The sequence below is a fragment of the Salvelinus sp. IW2-2015 genome, linkage group LG25, assembly GCF_002910315.2.
Source record: "Salvelinus sp. IW2-2015 linkage group LG25, ASM291031v2, whole genome shotgun sequence".
NCBI classification, from domain to species: domain Eukaryota; kingdom Metazoa; phylum Chordata; class Actinopteri; order Salmoniformes; family Salmonidae; genus Salvelinus; species Salvelinus sp. IW2-2015.
In genome coordinates, this window is record NC_036865.1 from 6,146,077 (window position 1) to 6,170,080 (window position 24,004).

Consider the following 24,004-nt stretch of genomic DNA (forward strand, 5'->3'; position numbering starts at 1 on the left):
AAGGGTACGGCTAAAAGCTATGAGAATTGGTCGCCAAAGCTACTGGAGCAGAGAGTAAGAGGAGGTTTCTGGGGGCGATAAAATAGTTTAAAGGAATAATGTACAGACAAAGGTATGGTAGGATGTGAATACAGTGGAGGTAGACCTAGGTATGGAGTTGATGATGAGAGAGATATTGTCTCTAGAAACATCATTGGAACCAGGTGATGTCATCGCATATGTGGGTGGTGGAACTGAGAGGTTGGATATGGTATAGTGAACAGGGCTAGAATCTCTACAGTGAAATAAGCCAATAAACATTAACCAGAACAGCAATGGACAAGGCATATTACATTAAGGAGAGGCATGCTTAATGGGTGATCAATAAGGGTCCAGTGAGTAGAGGTTGGTTGGGGTCGTGGCGATCCAGACAGCTGGCCGGGTATGTGGCTGTCGGTAGCAGCATGGAATGGAGGTCTGTTTGTAGATACCTCGTGCGTTTCCGTCGGTAAGTTAGTGGGGTTCCGTGTAGTGGGGTTCCGTGTGGAGAGGGGATCAATCCAAATTGGCAGAACAGATATAGTGACCCAAGGGAGAAAAAAAATAAATAAAAAATAAAAATAAAAATAAATAATAGTTGTCGGTATGCTTATTCAGGTAGCAGCCGATAAGACAGCTAACGATTAGCGGGCCTCAGGTGAGCGTTCAGGTAACGTCGGGACGGAGGTGCCAGTTGGATAAATCCCTCGGGCAGATAACGTCGGCAGTCAGACGTGAAGGCCCGGTGGGGTTCCGTATCTGCAGCAGCAACAAAAGAAACGTGTCCGGATGGTGATGGAACTCCTCAGCTGGCTAGCTCCAGGATGATTTTGAGTTTGCTCGGGGTCGACGTAAGCCAATCGTCACACGGTTTGCAGCTAGCTAGCTGCGAAGTCAGGTGCAAGTGACCAGAGCCTGCGGCTGGAATCGCGGGAAACTGAGAGAGAAGAAAAGTCCCGGAATGCTCCGGTCCGAGTCGCGTTGCACAAAAGTGCCGGATATTATCGAGCTAGAGGAATAGCTGATGACCACAACACGAGGCCAGCTGAAAACCAACGCTAGCCAGCAAACCGGCTAATTTCGGGGCAGCTACAGATTAGCTTCTGGCTAGCTATCGGAGTAGCTACTGGTTAGCTTTCAGGCTAGCTTCTGAATTAGCCCCTGGCTGGCTTCCACGATGGATTTTCAGTTTGAGGTAAATATTACTTTTTAGTAATTGGTGAAGCGGGTTGCAGGAAAGCTTTTGCAGGAAAGCTTTTGTAGTTGAGTTCTTGGATAATAAAATAAATAAAAGATAAGTGAAGAGAGGTGTAAATATATATACAGGACACAAACAATACGGAACAGAAAAAGACGTCTGAACTGCTAAGCAACCTTGGGGGAAGCCCTAACTGGGAAGCCCAGTTAACCCCTAACAACAACTTCTCCCTGGACACCGATGACGAGGATGTTGATTTTAAGGCAGCACCTCTCTGATTCGGAGGGCTTAAATACAGAAGACCCATTTCAGTTCAATGAATTAAGTTGTGCAACTGACTAGGTATCCCCTTTCCCTTCCACCCTAAAGGGCTGGTTTTGTCAGTCTGTATGCTGTCTATCAGTCATGGAGCTGGTTCTCTGGGCCTGTGGACTGACTGGTTATGCTCTGTGGGTTTGTGGCAGTGAGCTGGCAGTCAGTCTGGCAGCAGATGTGATAGTGTGGTATCTCAGAGTGTGAGTAGGGCCTGAGGGCATAGCAGGACAATGGGAATCTGGAATGGTGACACGGCTTAATGTGGCTCAGACGTGCACATGAGTAAACACGCTCACGAACACAGAACACAAAACACGCAAAAAAAACATAGAGAGAATTAGTGAACAATGCGTGCCCATGGCCTCTTGGAATATTCATGAGTTGCCACAATACAAGGGTTTAATAGGGCTCCCGAGTGGTCTATGGCAGCGGTCTAAGGCACTGCGTCTCAGTGCAAGAGGCGTCACTACAGTCCCTGGTTTGAATCCAGGCTGTATCACATCCGGCCGTGATTGGGTGTCCCGTAGGGCGGCGCACAATTTGCCCAGCGTTGTCCGGGTTTGGCCAGAGAAGGTCATCATTGTAAATAAGTTCTTAACTGACTTGCCGAGTTAAATTTAAGGTTAAATAAAACAAATGCATATATAAATGCAGTAAACTGGAAAGCATTTGGAAAACAGGCATTTTGGTATTGTCGATTGCATGCAGACAACATTTTTGATGGCTTGCTTGACATGCAATTGTGCATCATGTGGACAAATGTAGAGAACAAAAATATAAGCCAACATGCAACTATTTCACAGATTTTACTGCGTTACAGTTCATATGAGCAAATCAGTGAGATGAAATGAATGAATTAGGCCCCGATCAATGGATTTCATGACTAGGAATACAGATATGCGTCTGTTGGTCACATATACTTTAAAAGACATACATGGGCCTCCGATTGGACCTTAGAATCTCGTCACAGTATTTCTGTGCATTTGAATTACCATCGATTCAAATGAAGTTGTGTTCGTTGGCCATAGGTTATGCCTGCCCATACCGTAACCCCACCACCACTCTGTTCACAATGTTGACATCAGCAAACCGCTCGTCCACACCACGCCATAGACGTGGTCTGCGGTTGTGAGGCCTGTTGGACGTACTGACACATTCTCCCCCAAAAACATTGGAGTTGCCGTATGGTTGAGAAATGTTTATTAAATTCTCTGCCAACAACTCTGGTGAACATTCTTGCAGTCAGCATGCCAATTGCACCCTTCCTCAACACTTGTGACATCTGTGGCACTGTGTTGTGTGACACAACTGCACATTTTAGTGGCCTTTTATTGTCCCCAGCACAAGGTGCATCTGTGTAATGATCATGCTGTTTAATCCGTTTGTTGATGTGCCACACCTGTCAGGTGGATGGATTTTCTTGGCAAAGGAGAAATGCTCACTAACAGGGATGTAAAGAAATTTGTGAAAAACATTTGAGAGAAATACGTTTTTTCTGCTTATGGAACATTTCTGGGATCTTTTTTTTCAGCTCATGAAACATGCGACCAACACTTTACGTGTTGCGTTGAAATTTTTGTTCTGTTTTTCTATAGATGAGATCACCAACAGCTTCCGTCGCTATGGACACCTGGTTGTGGATTGGCCCCACAAAGCCGAGAGCAAGTCCTACTTTCCACCTAAAGGTAAGAACAGTTTGGCCACATCAGTCTGTAAAATAACCTTTTTCAATTAAGAAATATATGAATGTTTGTGGAAGACCAACTCCTAACCAGTGACATTAACCAATCAACATTTCCTTTACCAGTCCACAGTAACAGATGGTACTGTTCAGGCATTGTCTCAGAGAGATCATGCTGCGCTGCTAAGGCATGGGTTGTGTGTGAAGGTTTACGATACCCAGAATTCAAGGATCACCCAGGTCTCGAGTTGAGGCGTCTATTTATTTATATGGTTCCCTGCTGCTATTTCAGGGATAGAAAAACAAACACACACACACACCCTCTGTGGTGTCTCACTACAGGCTCCTGAAGGGCCCAGAGCACTCAGACCAGAGGGGAGAGAGAGTTTTTCTGTCAATACCGGGAGAGTGCAAAGGCTTTCTCCTGCCCCTGGCCACCGGCCCTCTTGGGTTTCATTTGGACAGGTGACCATAGCGTAGAGGGACCTTCCTTCCAGGCCCCTGTACCTGTATCACGTCACTCCGCCGCCCCTCCACACACACACACACACACACACACACACACACACACACACTTCAATGTGTCATTAAGGAAACTATTAAAGCAGAGGGTTGGGAATGGCTGACATTCCTCAGGCATATGGTAATATCTGGGTAATCTGGGGAAGCTGTGAAAATTGCCCGTTTCTTCTCGCGCTCATTTTGGATTTTTCTTTTTTTTTTGGGGGGGGGTACACTTTATCTTCAATAGGCCTTAGCTCGGGGCTCTCTAGTATTCCTAAGCTCGCGAGGGGAAAATGCAGCATCCTTTTAGGGGAATGAGTTAGGTTTGAACGTCAGAGAATTCCTTGTAAGGGAGGGAGGGAAGCCACAAGGAAACCACCTCCGCTTGTTGTAATTTCCCACATTTGTTGGTGTTGTAATGTAGTGTTGGGCCACCTATGTTTTTTAATAGGGGCCCCCTCTTCCTTTTCAAACATGAATGCCATGTGAGAGCGTCTGAAATCCCTTGTTTACACTGTCTTCGCAATTCTGCAGTTTGAACTCGGCACGTCAGCAATACTGAGGGAAAGAGCTTGGACAGTCGTCCTAAAGGCCAAAGTTCATAGCTGGAGTGCGAGTGTACATCCTTACGACTGTGTGTATGTGTCTGCGCATGTGTGCGCATCCTATCCTTTCACAGGCTGTAATGGGTGTTTCTCAGATGTGGGATTCCCATCAAGCGTTCATCAATCTCTCCCCCATATTAAAAATGGTTCCACGCTGACCTAATGGAACTTGGTAGTCACTTCTTTCAATCCTGTGTCACATTAAAATGAGCAGTTATGTGACTCTGTACAATTATGTAATAGTTTTTGGTTTGGGAGATTAGGATGAATCATGTTGTGGCTCCCAGGCCTGGGCAGGGTCCATCTAGGGTCTAAACTGGGATCAGTTGCAAGCCTGGGGCCAGATAGGCAGTTATCCCTGATGAACAGGCCTGAGGTCAGTTCACAGGGCCACTGCACTGTTCCTAAACTTCCTAGTACCTTTGTCCAATGGTGATCGTGTTGGGCTTAGGCAGGATGAGAGAATGGGGACTGTCTGTCTGCCTGCTGGCTGATGTCACCAACCGATGAGCTCACCATGACGGAGGTGCTGCTCACACCTGCTCAATGAGCCCTGGCCTGTAGTCCCAGGCGTCACCGTTGGAGACGAGCTCCAAACGCTGCTGAAGCTATTTCTGTCCGCTCCGTACGGCGGTAGAGCGGAACGAGGGAGGAGAAGAGGGGGCTCCTTTGTGGTTTTTCGAGTGGCTGCTTTTAGGATAATGTGTCTGTGTCAGAGCCTGGATGCCGGGAGCTTATCTACGCTGTTGTTGGATGAGGCAGGCATAGGCTGGCACAATAGGACAGAGCACCCCCTCTGGCTAGGGGGGCAAGACAGTCAGGCCACTCTGTAATGATGCCACTGAAGCTCCATTTGCAGTGCCCTCACCTCTAGGATGGGTTTAGCGATCTCGACTCATGGTACTGAGAAGATGTGTGGGTAAGGGGGATGATCGAGGATGCATTGAGGGATTTCTCACAAATTGAGATGATAAGTGAAGCTTCATTTCACCTCCCCTGGTCTCGGCTGCCTGTGCTCTCGTCACGCTCCCATGCCTGTTTGTTTGAGGAAAGCAGATGTTTGTCTCTCTCTTCCCCTCTCTACTCGCTCTCCTCCCTCCTTCCTCTCCACATGTAAGCTGCTGTCAGCGGGGCATTTACTTACTTTCAGTGACAGAGTTACAGCTCCCTGTGGGTTTGTCTGCTCTCTCTCCGCCCATCTTCTCCTCCATATCTCTCCCCCTCCCTCTTTCTCTCGTTGGATTATATAGGCCTACTTTCAGGGCAGCTTGGCTGTATGTCTCATGTCTGCTCTCTCTCTCCTCTTCCGCTCTTCTTCACCCCTCTTCACCTCCATGTCTCCCCCCCCTTCTTTCCTCCTTTCTGTTATGAGGATATATAATATCAGCAGGGCAGCTCGGCTGTATGTTTCAGTCATGATCAGTTGGGACAGCTTCCAGACTGGAAAAGAGCAGATTTTTTTTTGTGTGAAGATTTTTGCTGATGAGCTTTGCCAGAGTCTGCTCTCCATCCTTCACAGATAGTACTCACTGATTTTATTTTCTACTAGTCCTGGGCCTGTATCCATAAAGGGTCTCAGAGTAGGTGCTACTCTAGGATCAGTTTTGCCTTTCAGAGCATAATGAATAAGACCGCAGGGATCCGATCCTAGATCAGAACTCTTCCTCTAAGATGCTTTATTAATACAGGCCAGAACAGTCTGCAGGGTCAAGTTCTGCACTCCTCTCTTAGGGCTGAAAATCTCGGAAGTTTCACTAGTTCCTGAATCAGGACACATTAACCTTGATGAGGATGTCACCTTATTAAATCAACAGACAGAAACTTGAACTGTACTTTTGAAACAAGTCTCACAGCGAGTCTCATCGTTTAAACTGTGATTGTAGGAAACTGACTGTCAAAAAATGACTGTGTTTTATGAGGTAATGTTGATGTTGGCTATTGAGTTGTGAAGTAAGTTGACTTGGAGAGCCACGGTGGATGCCCTGTGCTCCCAAGAGGAGTTAGTCAATCAAGTGGAAAATTGGTCATTGTTTGTACAGCGGAGTCTTGGAACTTTTTGAGTCAAGGTGTGAAATTGCAGTGGCTTGTTTGTGAGGTCATGTGTTGGTGTTTGGCGAGTGCCTGGTGGAGACAGTGTTGGCCGTCGGCGAGGGAAAGAGTCAGGCGGTCCTGGTCGTGTGTCATTTTGTTAGCCGTAGGACCGTGAGGTAACCGGACCTGTCGTTTATCTTTAAAAGGAGTTCTTTACGGCCCAAAACTCTGCTTGGCCGTATGTTTTCCTTTCCTCCCCTCCCTTGGAGCGGTCGGGAGCTCAGCAGTTAAGCTCTATAAATCTCAGGCACGAGCCACTGCAGATCTGTGCTCTCCTCTCCTCCTCTTGTTTAAGTAAGCCTCTGCACTGCGGCTTGCCTGCCTGTCTGGCCCGAATTCCCCTTCCCCTGAAGTGTGTACACTTGCATACTTTCTCCCATGGATTTATTAAAAGACAAATATACTTGTTTTTAACCTCTAAGGGATCGGTGCCCACCCCCCATCCGCGGGATGGTTGAGCTAACGTAGGCTAATGTGATTAGCATGAGGTTGTAAGTAACAAAAAAAAATCCCAGGACATAGACATATCTGATAGGGGCAGAAAGCTTAAATTCTTCTTAATCTAACGGCACTGTCCAATTTACAGTAGCTATTACAGTGAAAGAATACCATGCTATTGTTTGAGGAGAGTGCACAATTCTGAATTTGAAAATATGTTAAACCAATTAGGGCATTCTTGATACAACATTTTGAACAGAAATGCAATGGTTCCTTGGATCAGTCTTAAATTTTGCATATACACTGCTGCCATCTAGTGGTCAATATTGCAATTGCGCCTGGGCTGGAATAATACATTGTCCTTTCTCTTGCATTTCAAAGATGATGGTACCCCAAAAAAACGCATGTTTTTTCTTTGTATTATCTTTTACCAGATCTAATGTATTATATTCTTCTACATTAATTTCACATTTCTGCAAACTTCAAAGTGTTTCCTTTCAAATGGTATCAAGAATATGCATATCCTTGCTTCAGGTCCTGAGCTACAGGCAGTTAGATTTGGGTCATTTTAGGGTCCCCATCCTTAACCAAATCTGTATTTTGGATGTACATGGCATGTGATAGAAGTGTTCAGACATTTTGTTTTTGCGATTTTGCTTGGTTTTAAGAAACTTAAACCACCAGATATAGGCTTCCTCATGCTCGTTCTGCAGTTGCAGGGGCACAGATGAAGCATGAAGAGGATTCAAACACTCCCAAATGAATGATTTTAAACTCTGTGTAGTGATGCAGGTCTTTGGGTGTTGTACACATGAAATTGTGTCATTCCTAACTTTATCAACTACATTATATTCCATTTTGTGAAATCGCTAAAAAGGTGTCTGGACATGCCATTTATAACATGCCATTTACATCAAAAATACAGATTTGGTTGAAAAAAAGATACCTTGTCCATTAACAATGGTGGAACCTCCCTCCAGACAATGTTTACACCAATCCTATGCTTTTAAATCCACAACAGTGAGAGTGTGTGTGACCGTGCGAGTTTGGATAAAATATATACAGTCGTGGCCAAAAGTTGAGAGTGACACACACTTTTTTTTTCACAGTCTGCTGCCTCAGTTTGTATGATGGCAATTTGCATATACTCCAGAATGTTATGAAGAGTGATCAGATGAGTTACAATTAATTGCAAAGTCCCTCTTTGCCATGCAAATGAACTGAATCCCCCAAAAAAGACATTTCCACTGCATTTCAGCCCTGCCACAAAAGAACCAGTTGACATGTCAGTGATTCACACACAGGTGTGAGTTTTGACAAGGACAAGGCTGGAGATCACTCTGTCATGCTGATTGAGTTCGAATAACAGACTGGAAGCTTCAAAAGGAGGGTGGTGCTTGGAATCATTGTTCTTCCTCTGTGAAATATGGTTACCTGCAAGGAAACAAGTGCCGTCATCATTGCTTTGCACAAAAAGGGCTTCACAGACAAGGATATTGCTGCCAGTCATCAAGAACTTCAAGGAGAGCGGTTCAATTGTTGTGATAAAGGCTTCAGGGCGCCCAAAAAAGTCCAGCAAGCGCCAGGACCGTCTCCTAAAGTTGATTCAGCTGCGGGATTGGGGCACCACCAGCAGAGAGCTTGCTCAGGAATGGCAGCAGGCAGGTGTGAGTGCATCTACACACAGTGAGGCGAAGACTTTTGGAGGATGGCCTGGTGTCAAGAAGGGCAGCAAAGAAGCCACTTTTCTCCAGGAAGAACGTCAAGGACTGACTGATATTCTGCAAAAGGTACAGGGATTGGACTGCTGAGGACTGGGGTAAAGTAATTTTCTCTGATGAATCCCCTTTCCGATTGTTTGGGGCATCTGGAAAAAAGCTTGTCCGGAGAAGACAAGGTGAGCGCTACCATCAGTCCTGTGTCATGCCAACAGTAAAGCATCCTGAGACCATTCATGTGTGGGGGTTGCTTCTCGGCCAAGGGAGTGGGCTCACTCACAATTTTGCCTAAGAACACAGCCATGAATAAAGAATGGAACCAACACATCCTCCGAGAGCAACTTCTCCCAACCATCCAGGAACAGTTTGGTGACGAACAATGCCGTTTCCAGCATGATGGAGCACCTTGCCATAAGGCAAAAGTGCTAACTATGTGGCACAGGGAACAAAACATCAATATTTTGGGTCCATCGCCAGGAAACTCCCCAGACCTTAATCCCATTGAGAACTTGTGGTCAATCCTCAAGAGGCGGGTGGACAAACAAAACCCCACAAATTCTGACAAACTCCAAGCATTGATTATGCAAGAATGGGCTGCCATCAGTCAGGATGTGGCCCAGAATTTAATTGACAACATTCCAGGGCGGATTCCAGAGGTCTTGAAAAAGAAGGGTCAACACTGCAAATATTGACTCTTTGCAGCAACTTCATGTAATTGTCAATAAAAGCCTTGACACTTGTGAAATGTTTGTAATTATACTTTAGTATTCCATAGTAACATCTGAAAAAAATATCTAAAGACACTGACGCAGCAAACTTAGTGGAAATTAATATTTGTGTATTTGTGTTCTCAACTTTTGGCCACGACTGTATACTACGCTTCAAAAGTTTGGGGTTACTTAGAAATGTACTTTTTTTTTAAGAAAAGCAAAAAAAATTGTCCAATAACATAAAATTGATCAGAAATGCAGTGTAGACATTGTTAATGTTGTAAATGACAATTGTAGCTGGAAACGGCAGAAAACAAATACTAATGGAATATCTACATACAGTTGAAGTCGGAAGTTTACATACACCTTAGCCAAATACATTTAAACTCAGTTTTTCACAATTCCTGACATTTAATCCTATTAACAATTCCCTCTCTTAGGTCAGTTAGGATCACCACTTTATTTTAAGAATGTGAAATGTCAGAATAATAGTAGAGAGAATGATTTATTTCAGCTTTTATTGCTTTCATCACATTCCTAGTGTGTCGGAAGTTTACATACACTCAATTAGTATTTGATAGCATTGCCTTTAAATTGTTTATCTTGCGCTAAACGTTTCGGGTAGCCTTCCACAAGCTTCCCACAATAAGTTGGGTGAATTTTGGCCCATTCCTCCTGACAGAGCTGGTGTTACTGAGTCAGGTTGGTAGGCCACCTTGCTCACACACACACTTTTTCAGTTGTGCCCACACATTTTCTATAGGATTGAGGTGTGTGAGCTTTGTGATGGCCACTCCAAAACCTTGACTTTGTTGTCCTTAAGCCATTTTGCCACAACTTTGGAAGTATGCTTGGGGTCCTTGTCCATTCGAAAGACTCATTTGCGACCAAGCTTTCACTTCCTGACTCATGTCTTGAGATGTTGCTTTAATATATCCACATACTTTTCCAGCCTCATGATGCCATCTATTTTGCGAAGTGCACCAGACCCTCCTGCAGCAAAGCACCACCACAACATGATGTCGTGCTTCACAGTTAGGATGGTGTTCTTCGGCTTGCAAGCCTCCCCCTTTTTCCTCCAAACATAACGATGGTCATTATGGCTAAACAGTTATTTTTTTGTTTCATCAAACCAGAGGACTTTTCTCCAAAAAGTACGATCTTTGTCCCCATGTGCAGTTGCAAACCGTAGTCTGGCTTTTTTATGGCGGTTTTGGACCAGTGTCTTCTTCCTTGCTGAGCGGCCTTTCAGGTTATGTCAATATAGGTACTTTTTTGCACCTATTTCCCCCAGCATCTTCACAAGGTCCTTTGCTGCTGTTCTGGGATTGATTTGCACTTTTCGCACCAAAGTACGTTCATCTCTAGGAGACGGGGCGCGTCTCCTTCCTGAGCGGTATGACTGCTGCGTGGTCCCATGGTGTTTATACTTGCGTACTATTGTTTGTACAGATGAACGTCGTACCTTCAGGCGTTTGGAAATTGCTCCCAAGGATGAACCAGACTTGTGGAGGTCTACAATGTTTTTTCTGTGGTCTTGGCTGATTTCTTTGGATTTTCCCATGATGTCAAGCAAAGAGGCGCTGAGTTTGAAGGTAGGCCTTGAAATACATCCACAGGTTCACCTCCAATTGACTCAAATGATATCAATTAGCCTATCAGAAGCTTCTAAAGCCATAACATTTTCTGTAATTCTTCAAGCTGTTTAAAGGCACAGCCAACTTAGTGTATGTAAACTTCTGACCCACTGGAATTGTGATACAGTGAATTATAAGTGAAATTATCTGTCTGTAAACAATTGTTGGGAAAATTACTTGTCATGCACTAAGTATATGTCCTAACCGAATTGCCAAAACTATAGTTTGTTAACAAGAAATTTGTGCAGTGGTTGAAACGAGTTTTAATGACTCCAACCTAAGTGTATATAAACTTCCGACTTCAACTGTAGGCGTACAGAGGCCCATTATCAGCAACTATCACTCCTGTGTTCCAGTGGCACGTTCTGTTAGCTAATCCAAGTTTATTATTTTAAAAGGCAAGAAAACTGGCCTTCTTTTAGACTTGTTGAGTATCTGGAGCATCAGCATTTGTGGGTTCGATTACAGGCTCAAAATGGCCATAAGCAAAGCACTTTCTTCTGAAACTCGTCAGTCTATTCTTGTTCTGAGAAATGAAGGCTATTCCATGTGAGAAATTGCAAAGAAGCAAGAAAACCTTCTCAGAACAAGAATCGACTGACGAGTTTCAGAAGAAAGTGCTTTGTTTATGGTCGGGGTCTGAACTTACTGTTGCAAGTTAGAATAGTAGAATACACAAGGTTCAATTTCAAAATGTGGTTGTGCATCAGCAGTCTTTCTCTTATTGTCAGTCACTCAATTATCCCACGTCAGCAATTGTTTGGGGGGGATTGGTAAATTAGTCTAGTGGGCAGCTTTCTAAACTTAGTAGTCATGTTCAAATTACCGGCCGAGGGCGGCCCCCATTTGATTTTGTTAGTCAGTCTCACTCAGATATCATATTAAAAACTCCAAACATTTCTCTCCCCCCTACGGCAGCTAATTTTATTTTCCGCTTCATGGCAAAATGAGTAGAATTGCATGAAAATGAGTCATGAAAGTGAAAATCTTCTTGCTGTCCCAATGACAAAATGTGTAGAATTGCAGTGGGGGGGGGGGGGGGGGGGTGCAAATGTGGGTGTGCAGGTTCACAAGCAACTGCGTCCCCACGTGACATTGTTTTGTGGCCCCCACCCCCATCAACGTTGCCCATCCCTGCTCTAATTCTTGTAGCTATACATTCTTTGATACACGCCTACATTTACACGTAGACTCTCTTTCTCTCTCACACACACTTTCGCGGTCCACTGAATCTGCTGAGTCAGGGTATTTTTATTTCCTCTTCCCCCCCATCTGTAGCAGCAGTCCCTTTTTGAGCAATGTAAAACACGACAGTTGCACATCCCTCTCTGTTCCCCCTTTCCACTACATTCCTCGGCCATGCGTTCTGCGTATATAGATTTAAAAGCCATAGCCCCCTCAGTCAGCCGACACCAGAAAACACACACACACACACACACACACACGGAGGCAGCCCCTCTGACAGTCTTCTGCGCCATACTGTATGTCCTGTCTACGTGTGGGCCCGGGCCTCCCTCCACCCTGCTGCCTGTTCTGCTGCTTCCCCCGGCATGTCCCTGGTGCCTCCACGGTTCTGCTCACATGACCACGGCCCCCTAATTTAGGGTATGTCAAATCATGTGCATCAGAGATGGCTATGTTTGCTGAATTTATGACTCTGGTGGGTGCTAGCCTATTAGTAGTTGCCGCAAATGTCTTTATTGGCGAGTGTACCTTATTCCACTGAATGGAATACCCCTGTGATACCTTGCCTACTGCAAATGTGTCATTATTTTCTTGTTTCGTTTACTTTTTATCATGATCTTTTGTTCACTCGGGTCACACAATATATATAATTTTCCTATCAACTGCTAATTCCTCTCTCGGTCTCTCTCTGTCTCTGTGTGCAGTCTCTCTCTCTCTTTCTCTCTCTGTGTCTTTCGCTCTCTCTCTCTCTCTGTGTGTGCATCTCTCTCTGTGTGCAGTCTCTCTGTGTGCAGTCTCTCGCTCTCTCTCTCTCTGTGTGCAGTCTCTCGCTCTCTCTCTCTCTGTGTCTCTCGCTCTCTCTCTGTGTGTCTCTCTCTGTCTCTCTCTCTCTGTGTGCAGTCTCTCGCTCTCTCTCTCTGTGTCTCTCTCTCTCTCTTTCTCTCTGTGTGCAGTCTCTCGCTCTCTCTCTCTCTCTGTCTCTGTGTGTATCTCTCTCTGCTGCAAAGCCAGACCTCATCATCCCACAGGAACAAATCTCTCTGTCCCCAAAATGTTCCATTTGGAAAGTATTAGGTTGATACATTTTGCATGGCGTCCTATTTTAGTAGTGGAACGGAACAGACTTGCATTTTAGCGGTGTCAGCTTTCAAGCAGAAAGGTACTGGGTGAGCAGTCCTGTCTTCTGAAACCTTGCTGAAGAGGATCAGACCTGAAGTAAATCAGATTTAAGAGGAGATACTCTGAGAATATGAATAGACTCGTGAAAAGAACAGGATATTTTCACTTTCTTAGACTACTTACCTCTTGTCACTTTCCCTAAAAGTAATCTATGGGGCCATTAGAGACTGTCGTCAACGGTTCAGATTAGTTTCAAAAGCCGCTACTAACTTGAGCTGGTCACTGAACTGGTCACTCACAAATTCATAACTATATAGACAGTACACAGTGTACTTACTGTGAATGGCGATTTTTTTTAAAAACACTTCCCCCTTTCTTTTCTCCCAGGCTATGCCTTCCTGCTGTTCCAAGAGGAGACCTCTGTCCAGGCCCTGATTGATGCCTGCATTGAGGAAGATGGCAAGCTTTACCTGTGTGTCTCCAGCCCAACTATCAAGGACAAGCCAGTAAGTGAATGCTACATTATTATACTGTGGTATAATACCTTTTTCACACTACTGAGCCAAACCAAGCCAAGCAGACCTGTACTATGCCATTCTGGTTACACATTCACCATAGTTGCTGCAACTGTGCTGGTACGGAAAATAACAAAGGTGGTACGGGTCAGGTTGCCACAATCATGTGAAAAAGGTTATGAGTGTGAATTCCTTGTCAGACACAGTCCTTCATGAATTACGTATCTCTCTTCTCCAGGTCCAGATCCGCCCCTGGAACCTAAGTGACAGTGACTTTGTGATGGACGGCTCCCAGCCGCTGGACCCCCGAAAGACCATCTTTGTGGGGGGCGTGCCCCGGCCTTTACGTGCAGGTAGGGGATTGGTCAAAGTGCCTGTTGATCAGTGGATAAGTTGGTGGGTTGTCTGTGTAAGGCTGACTAGCATAGACTGTCGCCGGCGGGCTGTAATCAAAAATAAAGTTGTTCCTGTGAGAAAGCAATCCACTTTGTTTCCAGGCGGTGAGCCAACTGGTGGTCATGTAAAGTATTCATGCAAGGCCCATTAGGTGGTATGCTTGGGCCAAACATCACTGACGGTCTGTCTGCTATGTGACCTATGCTAATTATAACAACAGTCCCAAGAATGTTACTGACTATTGGCGAAGAATGTTGTTTGAAGTTGAATGTCGCATCGGGTTGTCTCAACAAAAATGAATTTCAACTTTTTTCCTGTTTTCTTGAGACAAACTACACGCGTGCAATCATAACATTCTCTCGCTCTGTCTCCATCTTTCTCTCGCTCTCTCGCTTCATCTCTTTCTCTCCATCTTTATCTCTCCATCTCTATCTCTCTACCTCTAGTGGAACTAGCAATGATCATGGACAGGCTGTATGGCGGCGTGTGCTATGCCGGCATCGACACTGACCCGGAGCTCAAGTACCCCAAGGGGGCGGGCCGCGTGGCCTTCTCCAATCAGCAGAGCTACATCGCTGCCATCAGCGCCCGATTCGTTCAGCTGCAGCACAATGACATTGACAAACGGGTTAGTGAGACCAATCACTGTATTCAAAATGTCTCTGTATCAATAGTGAATCAGGAGTTGCCCTAAACGCTGGATAACGGGGAGATATATTTAGCAGATGAATAATGACTGGGTTGTGTTCATTCGGGCACGCAGCAGAAAACATTTTGCAACAAGAAACAAAAAGGAGCGTTTCTCATTGGACCAGCACAGCTAGTACCTTTCTGTTTCAGTCGGGGTTTTTTTCTCTCCATTTGGTGCCGAATAAACATGACCCTAGTTTTACCTCCCTGTAGGCTTTCCTATGGTGTGCTGCTGTGGATCTGAACCATTTAACTCAAATTCAGTCTCTCTATACATAAGAGCTGTCATTATACGCTGATTTCCAACCAACCGCTCAGCGAGCCTACAGTACAGGGAGCCCCGGTTAGGTCTGTGGAACTATGTAATCACCCTGGCCTTTGGCTGCTGGAGGGCTAACAGAAGTCCCAGACGCGGGGAGGGTTTAATTATAGGACTTCCCTATACATGTATATTAACTTCAGCTCTGCTGTGGACGGGTTATTCTGAGCCCGATCAAGTACGGCCGATCGTGACCAACCAAGACTGATCGTCTGCCAGCCCAGAGAGGTTTGGCTCATTGGGGGCTGCTCGGTCCACACTCACTATGGGCTGCCATCATCTAATATCCAACCCCAGTGGCTGGTTGAGCAGACAGTGTCTTCATTCTGATTGACCAGGGCCGAATTCACATAGTCCAAGAGTAGGAGTGCTGATCTAGGATCAGATCCTCCCATTCCATATACTTATATTGATTACTTCTTAAAAGTTAGGGACACTGATCTAGGATCTATCTCTGAGACACATTTTTAATGTGGGCCCAGATCACTAGACCACTAACAAGGCACGTGATGGGCTATAGATGAGATCTCTACACTGCAAACCCTCACTATCAGCCATAGAGATGGTATGAGAGAAATCTATTTTCCAGATCCCTGTATTTGTCTGAGGCCAAGGGAAGCTTGTAATGAATGAGGGGATACTGGCTGGGGGGGATACGTTTTTGGAGGCTCTACCCAGAAAGGCCCCTCTCTCCCTCCCGCCATACACACTATAGCCCCATTTGGTCAACCACCACTATGCCACACCCAAGTTCTCTCAGGGTAAAGTAATGTTCATGCTTGTGGTTGAGGCCTAAGGCCTCGTTCACTGGTGTCCAACCGCGCCACTTTTGTTTTCACGTTTCATTTCAGTTCCACCCCTAGCAACATAATCATTCCATTAACAGTAAATGTCCTCTTGGAATTGTCTTAATGATAGGCCAGAATAGTTCAATTACCTCAGACCATTGTGGTACTCACTAAGGTGATAATTGCATTTAATAGCCTGGGTGTCATTCTGTTTCTGGGTCATATTCATTAGTGCACACCCTGGAAAAACATATTGCAATGGAAAACAAAAAGAGCCTTTCTTATTGGGCACATTCAGGTAGTCTCTCCCTGTTTCAGTCCATTTTGGTGCCTAATGAATACCCAGCTTTGGCAGCTTGTCATGTCTTTCCAAAGCACTCATTGTGGACAGTTCTTGTTGAGCTCAGACAGACAGTGCTTTACAATATGTATCTCCAGGGCTGGGGGTTTAAAGAGGACCCTTAGTTACACTGTCCTGTGCCCAAGAACACTAAAAAGTATTCTGCCTAAATGACTACTGACCCGTAGCACTCACGTCTGTAGCCATGAAGTGCTTTGAAAGGCTGGTCATGGCTCACATCAACACCATCATCCCAGAAACCCTAGACCCACTCCAATTTGCAATACGCCCCAACAGATCTAGAGATGATGCAATCTCTATTGCACTCCACACTGCCCTTTCCCACCTGGACAAAAGGAACACCTATGTGAGAATGCTGTTCATTGACTACAGCTCAGCATTCAACACCATAGTGCCCTCAAAGCTCATCACTAAGCTAAGGACCCTGGGATTAAACACCTCCCTCTGCAACTGGATCCTGGACTTCCTGATGGGCTGCCCCCAGGTGGTAAGGGTAGGTAATAACACATCCGCTATGCTGATCCTCAAAACGGGGGCCCCTCAGGGGTGCGTGCTCAGTCCCCTCCTGTACTCCCTGTTCACTCATGACTGCACGGCCAGGCACGACTCCAACACCATCAAGTTTGCCGATGATACAACAGTGGTAGGCCTGATCACCGACAATGACGAGACAGCCTATAGGGAGGAGGTCAGAGACCTAGCCGTGTGGTGCCAGGATAACAACCTCTACCTCAACGTGATCAAGACAAAGGCGATGATTGTAGACTACGGGAAAAGGAGGACCGAGCATGCCCCCATTCTCATCGACGGGGCTGTAATGGAGCAGGTTGAGAGCTTCAAGTTCCTTGGCGTCCACATCACCAACAAACGAACATGGTCCAAGCACACCAAGGCAGTCGTGAAGAGGGTACGACGAAACCTATTCCCCCTGAGAAGACTAAAAAGATTTGGCATGGGTCCTCAGATCCTCAAAAGGTTCTATAGCTGCACCATCAAGAGCATCCTGACAGGTTGCATCACTGCCTGGTATGGCAACTGCTCGGCCTCTGACCGCAAGGCACTACAGAGGGTAGTGCGTATGGCCCAGTACATCACTGTGTCAGAGGAAGGCCCAAAAAATTGTCGAAGACCCCAGCCACCCTAGTCAAAGACTGTTCTCTCTGCTACGGCAAGCGGTGCCAGATTGCCAAGTCTAGGTCCAAGAGGCTACTAAACAGCTTCTACCCCAAGCCATAAGACTCCTGAACATCTAATCAAATGGCTACCCAGACTGTTTTTATTTCCCCCCCCAATCTATGCATAGTCACTTTAATAACTCTACCTACATGTACATATTACCTCGACTAACCGGTGCCCCCGCACATTGACTCTGTACCGGTACCCCCTGTATATAGTCTCGCTATTGTTATTTTACTGCTGCTCTTGAATTATTTCTTCCTTTTTTATTTTTAAAATTCTTAACTGCGTTGTTGATTAAGGGCTTGTACGTAAGCATTTCAATGTAAGGTTGTATTCGGCGCATGTGACAAATAAAATTTGATTTGGCTGTCAGGCTGTAGTGGAGGGACCTCCTGTATGTAACCAGGCCATGCTCACACACTGTGTCATCTCCATGGAGACACAGATTAGATAGTCTGTCCCTCAGCAATGGTCATCGGACTCGAATTCTCTCGTGTGTGTGTGTGTGTGTGTGTGTGTGTGTGTGTGTGTGTGTGTGTGACAGTGGTCTAAGAATGTTGTCTAACACTTGGACACATGGCAGCCATTTTGAATCTACAATATTTGACACAGTTTTTGCAGGGCTTTACCCATAGAGAGGAAAATAAGAACAGCCAGAGACAGAAACATATTTGAGAAGTTGATATTTTGAACCTTTAGGAAGTCACAGTGGTATTATAGGGGTAAATAATACATTAACGTTTCCGGTCACAGGAGCTAATGGCACTATCTTGCAATTGGTCAAACTTTTTGCATAAAGGGTATAGACTACCTTTGTTTACATTCTGACAATAGAGATTCAAGTTTGAGTTCAATCTACTCCTCAGGTCAAGAAGTTAATAAACCAAAGTGTCTCCTTTCTCTGACTTTTGACCTTCAGGTTGAGGTGAAGCCCTACGTCTTGGACGACCAGATGTGTGACGAGTGCCAGGGGGCGCGTTGCGGGGGGAAGTTTGCCCCCTTCTTCTGTGCCAACGTCACCTGCCTGCAGTACTACTGTGAGTACTGCTGGGCCAGTATCCACTCCCGGGCGGGCCGAGAGTTCCACAAGCCACTGGTGAAGGAGGGGGGAGACCGCCCTCGACAAGTGTCCTTCCGCTGGAGCTAAGGGGGTCGAGATGAGCCCTCGCGCCCCCCCCCCCTCCCACCACCTCGACATCAGTGAAGAGAACTACAAATACATGGTTCTTTCTCTTTCAAACTACAACACTTGACTACAAAACTCATTGTCCAGTGTACCCTTATGATAATAAGGTGAAGAAAAAAATAATGTATTGCGTGAGTCTATCTGCTTAGAATTTGCACTGTGGCACAATACTCACTAAACACACATGGGATGGTATGTTAGAAGAAACCTGATTTATGTTTGAGTCCTCTGTTCCATGGACCGGGTGGGTCAGTGTCTCCTATAGAACCCCACTGAGCTCTGGTAGAAGTGATACTATACAGTACATATATATTTAAAAGGTATATATTTTTTGGTTTTATATATCTATCTATACATATATAGATAATTACATTCTATGTGAAAGGAACATGCACTTATTATTATTATTTTTTAGGATATTTCCCCTTGTAAAAAATATTACAAAGGAAAAAATAGAATTAATGCATACAGAAAATGGAATAGGTGGCATAAGATGTAGCAAGATAAACAATTATCCAGTAGTGTGGGCACAGTAGCCCAGATAAAACTAACATGGCTATATTTTCTGTCTATTTTGACTTTGAAAATAGTAAAAATGAATACCTCAAGGCGAAATCCGATTTTGCTTTGCTATTGATTAGTAGGTCTTTGTTTTTTCTCAACATTATTTTCTAGCATTATGTTAATGTATTGCCAACAATAGCTTTTGCTGCTAAATCCATGGTATTAACAGATACCGTAGTAATTTATTCAGGCTAGGGTGTTATAGCCATTATGATCGCACCTGGTGACAAGGATGATGACAGGCTATCATTGTAGGTAGACTTGCGGTTGGGCCAGTAACCGAAAGGTCGCTGTTTTGAATCCCCGAGCCGACTGTGATAAATCTGTTGATCTGCCCTTGAGCAAGGCACTTAAACCCTAATTGCTCCTGTAAGTAGCTCTGGATGAGAGCATCTGCTATTTTTTTTTATAATGATGAGGGGGGGGGGGGGTTGTCCATTACTGAATTATGCCTAGTATGTTGCGGGGTAAATGGGGGGGGGTCGCCCCTTAATGCATGTATACAGTATTTCAATCAAGTTGCTGCATGCAATATAATTTCAGTATCATGTCTACTATTCAATTCTGCCCATGTTTGCACAACATGCTATAGATGTACGTACAACTAGCAAGGAACTGGACACAATAGGGAAGACAGACTGGTCAAAAATCCAACACCTTCAGTGAGATATAAGTTAATAGCCACAGGGGCAGTATGAACACTGCTTCTGCACAAGGTGGCTAACCTAACCAGATGACGAAAACGTAATATGAATCATGAATCCAGCGAGATGTAGGATATATCATTTAAGCTGTCTATGATAGGTGTAGTACTTTTTTGCAGTGATTTGTTAATATAATTGTGGAATTTTTTATACCATATGTAGTAAGGTCTGAGTATGCCTATAACTGTGATCTGCTTTAACTGTTGTTGATGTCCGACAAAAGTCATGTGAAACTTCATGAGCTAGTTTATGCACACGTATTTACGTTCTCTCGTACACACATTCACACAAATACAAACACCAGACCAGGGTTCAAATACATATGTATTTTAGTATTCTTTTTTTTATACTTATTTTCTGTGTATTTGAGTATTTTCTAATAATGTGGCCTGAATCAACTACTTCTATTATAAGTATTTGAAAGTATTTTCAAATAATTTCCTATAAAAGCCTACTATATTAAAGTATTTTCAAAAACCAGAATTAACTGCATGGGTGTGTATTTGAGTATTTTCAAATACTTTCCAAGTGTATTTCCAAATACATTCCAATATTCAACTGCTTGTATTTTCAAATCCAAAATATATTTTGAAAGTAATTAAAATAACCGAAATAGTATTTGAACCCAGGTCTGACACACACTCACTTTACACAGATTCTTGTTCTCTTACACACAAACACACACCTATGCACACAAAGTCTGACCCAAACACACAGAACATATGACACAGACTTAAGTGAGCTTGACTCTGAGAAACACAGAACCACTGTCTGTACCGTTGACAAAGTGTAGGATCATGTCCCCCAAAAACCAAAGAGCTCACATATGTTCAACTTAAACCACCAACACATACGGAGACCACAGATGATACTGCGCGAAGCATTAAGCCCCATGTCTGTGAGCTTCAAGGTGCAAGTTAGAAACATTTGTACTGACAAGGCATTAAAGACAGTGATGAGAAGACAGACCGAACATTGAAGTTACTGGAGACTTGTGGTTTAGTTAACAGAGCTTCTCAACCCGCACATAACGTTGTCTCGACATGGCTACGGGGTTGTAATAACATTGTGTGCTATCTGGGTTTACCGTATTTATCCAGATTTTCCTGCAAAGCTTGAAGTAGAATAATGACCTGCTAAAATGGTGGACATTTTATTTTTATCTGAAAAAACTACAAAAAAAAGAGACTAACCATGAGTAATAATAAGTATCCCTATGAAAGTGAATTCTGGGTGTTTTTGTGATATTTCTTTCCCCGCCCAGAAGGGTTTTCTATGTTTGTTCCTTCTCTATAATAGACATTTGTTATGCACTACTCTTTCTATTTGGACAGTTTTCAAGAGTCAGCTATTTTTTTGGTTGAGAAAAACGAAAAAGCGTGCTTTCTGACTGACATGATCTTTTTGCAATACCTCAATTTTGAAATATATTAGGAGGGAAATTAATATTTTCTAAGTTTATTCAAATTTAAAAAAGTAATTACATTTATTCGAGAGATGATTTAACAAGTGGTTGATTTTATTTTTTGTCATGCTTATTTGCTTAATTTTAAGTTGTATATTTTTTTTAAACAACTGAAGGAGCTTGAGCATTATAACTTTAATATAATGATGTTAGCTGAAGTAAAGACTCTACCTTATTACAGAGGCGCTTAGAGTGAGTTTCCCGCTGGTCTGATAACCCGTGAAAGCGCAGAGTCACTAAGACAAACATATGAGTGGTAGTCTTCCAAGGAAAACATTAGTCCACAAAAAAAGAAAAATCTACGGAATAAGTCTATTAGGTGCTTAGAAAGATAACGGAAGATTCTTCCCTTTTTTGTATATTTATAATCAATAATTTACTATGCTGACCAGAATTGTGAAAGAGATCTTCTGTTCATGTTATTTTTTAAGAACACTTTTTTTACGTTTCCTAAAAGTATGTGCTCCCTTTATTGTTTTGTAAAAGCAACATGCCTTGATTTGTTAGCCTGACATTGTTTAAAAAGAGACTGAGCAGATGGAGGTGGAAAGAAATATGTACTTTTTTTTAAATTAAGAGATACAAGTGTAACTTGATTTCAACTGTAACTTGATCGAAAGTCCCCAAGGTGCATCAATTGAGTGGTGGCCTTCTATTCGCGCAAGACTTGAATTAGTCAAAAAATTAAGGCTAAGAACCTGTTCTTTGTTGTAATGTGCAATACTGTTTGTACTGTTTGTAAAAAAAGAAGAAAATTTGAAAAAAAGAGGGTGGCATAAATCTTTATTTTCATTGCATTGTGATTCACTAAAATCATTTTCTACTGTTTATTTACCTACTCTACATGCTAGTACCTTCCAGTAGTAATGTAGCCTTTGTATTGAGAACATTTTCATTATTTTTTGAGATTTTTGCTAAAATGAAAAGACTTTAAACATATTTAAATATTTTTATTTTGTGTTTTCTTTACTTATTTCTCAACCATTAAGTTATTTCTGGGGGAGACTTTCATATCTGGTCAATGTCATTAATATTATTTAGCATTTTTATATGAAATAAATTCATTTTATGATGCTAATTCTTTAAAAAATATATTTTTGTTTTGTTTGACTATTTTATTTTTGGAAGTTGAAAAACCTTTGTAATATTGTTACTTAAGTGTCTAGATTTTGGAAATGTAAAGCCTATGTTAACTCGCTGATGTTGCTTACATTAGTGTGACGATAGTAGAAGAAATACAAAAAAGAACTCAATGACATTTGGTATTACGTGGTTGGTAATGTAAAACAAACTAATAGGCAATACAATAAAAAGGCAGAATGGAGCAGAATGTTGTGATATTGTGTAAAGCTGGACAATGATACTTACCTCTCCTACTGCTTCTGCTGCTACTACTATAACCCCACCTTGTATAGTCAATGATGTTACTTTCAAGAACGTTGTATGGCCATGTCGCACCACTTCCACTGATGTAAGACATCACGTTAACTCCTTAAAACGTAAATCATGTCACATGAGCCCCCATATCGTTTCAGATGGTGGGTAGGAGCCTGCTCCCTGTAGGAGCCTGAAAAGTGGCTATGTGGACCATTTGAGATGTGTATTTAAGTATGAATGTAAATGTTAAGTGGAGGGTGTGACTTGTTGGAATCCATTCATCTTAATAAGAGCAGTCGTACATCTAAATCTTTGGCATGTTTTCTTTCTGTCCCCAAACCAGCTAGATTGCTGTAGTGTATGAACTGGCCTTAGATTTGAAATACATTTGTCCCAAGAAACCCTTTAACATCCTCTTTTGATATTATGTGGTGTGTTTTTAGGGGATGACATTGACTTGATTTTTGCCCTCATTTACATAGACTAGTAGTCCATATGAAGTGTTGTGACATCACTTCCTGTACTACAGTATGGTCATCAATAAGATATAAAAACACCAATGCAAATGCTGGTCCAAAAATGTTACTTCTAGCTTGCCTTTTCTACCAGTTTGTACAGGTGGTGTTCTACTAATATCCTTCATCTCTTCTACTAACCCAATGGTTGCTTTCTCCCAAGGGTCAGTATTACACTCACACTACCAAGTATTTGTCTAGTATTTATCCCTTTTCATACCCTGACAATAATAAGCAATTGTATGTGCAACTGAAAGGCTAAGACTTGGTAGGAAGAAAATCATGTGTTTTGGTGGAGGCATTTTTATATAATCCTCTTTAATCATACCTATATATTTCATGTAACACTAGAGTTGGATAGTATGTACTTATGCTTCATGGATGTTCTCTCTGGGTAGTCATTAGGCCTCTTCATCATGTTGTGATCTCAAAAAAAAGAAAATGATTCCAAACCTGCTCAATAGTTGTTTTTCAGACAAAATCACTGTTCATTTATTTTTCAAAGTTATACTTTGTAATTGTGGTTTGATTACTGGTTCCATCTTGACGAGGCTTTGAAATGGTTGACTTGGATATATACTACAAATTCAGACAAGCATTACTGGTTTAAAAAACATGGGAGCTTCTATGCTGCTAATGCTTACTACTACTGCTTCAAGTGTGTAGTTTCCACCTTTTCCCTTTTCTGTACTAATAACTAAATCGTATTAAACATAGTTGTATGAT

At 43.2% G+C, this 24,004-nt stretch overlaps 1 protein-coding gene across 5 annotated transcripts in view; it reads left to right on the top strand.

The window, feature by feature from the left end:
* LOC111951796 (cytoplasmic polyadenylation element-binding protein 3-like) overlaps window positions 1-24,004 on the top strand; it is a 71,536-nt gene extending 47,532 nt beyond the window's left edge. For all 5 annotated transcript variants that reach the window (XM_023970010.3, XM_023970011.3, XM_023970013.3 and 2 more), the window contains 5 exons: window positions 3,127-3,216; window positions 13,607-13,725; window positions 13,973-14,087; window positions 14,577-14,758; window positions 18,387-24,004. In XM_023970010.3, the coding sequence (XP_023825778.1) occupies window positions 3,127-3,216; window positions 13,607-13,725; window positions 13,973-14,087; window positions 14,577-14,758; window positions 18,387-18,614 (734 nt within the window). In that variant the 3' untranslated portion in view covers window positions 18,615-24,004. The remainder of the gene's footprint in view (window positions 1-3,126; window positions 3,217-13,606; window positions 13,726-13,972; window positions 14,088-14,576; window positions 14,759-18,386) is intronic.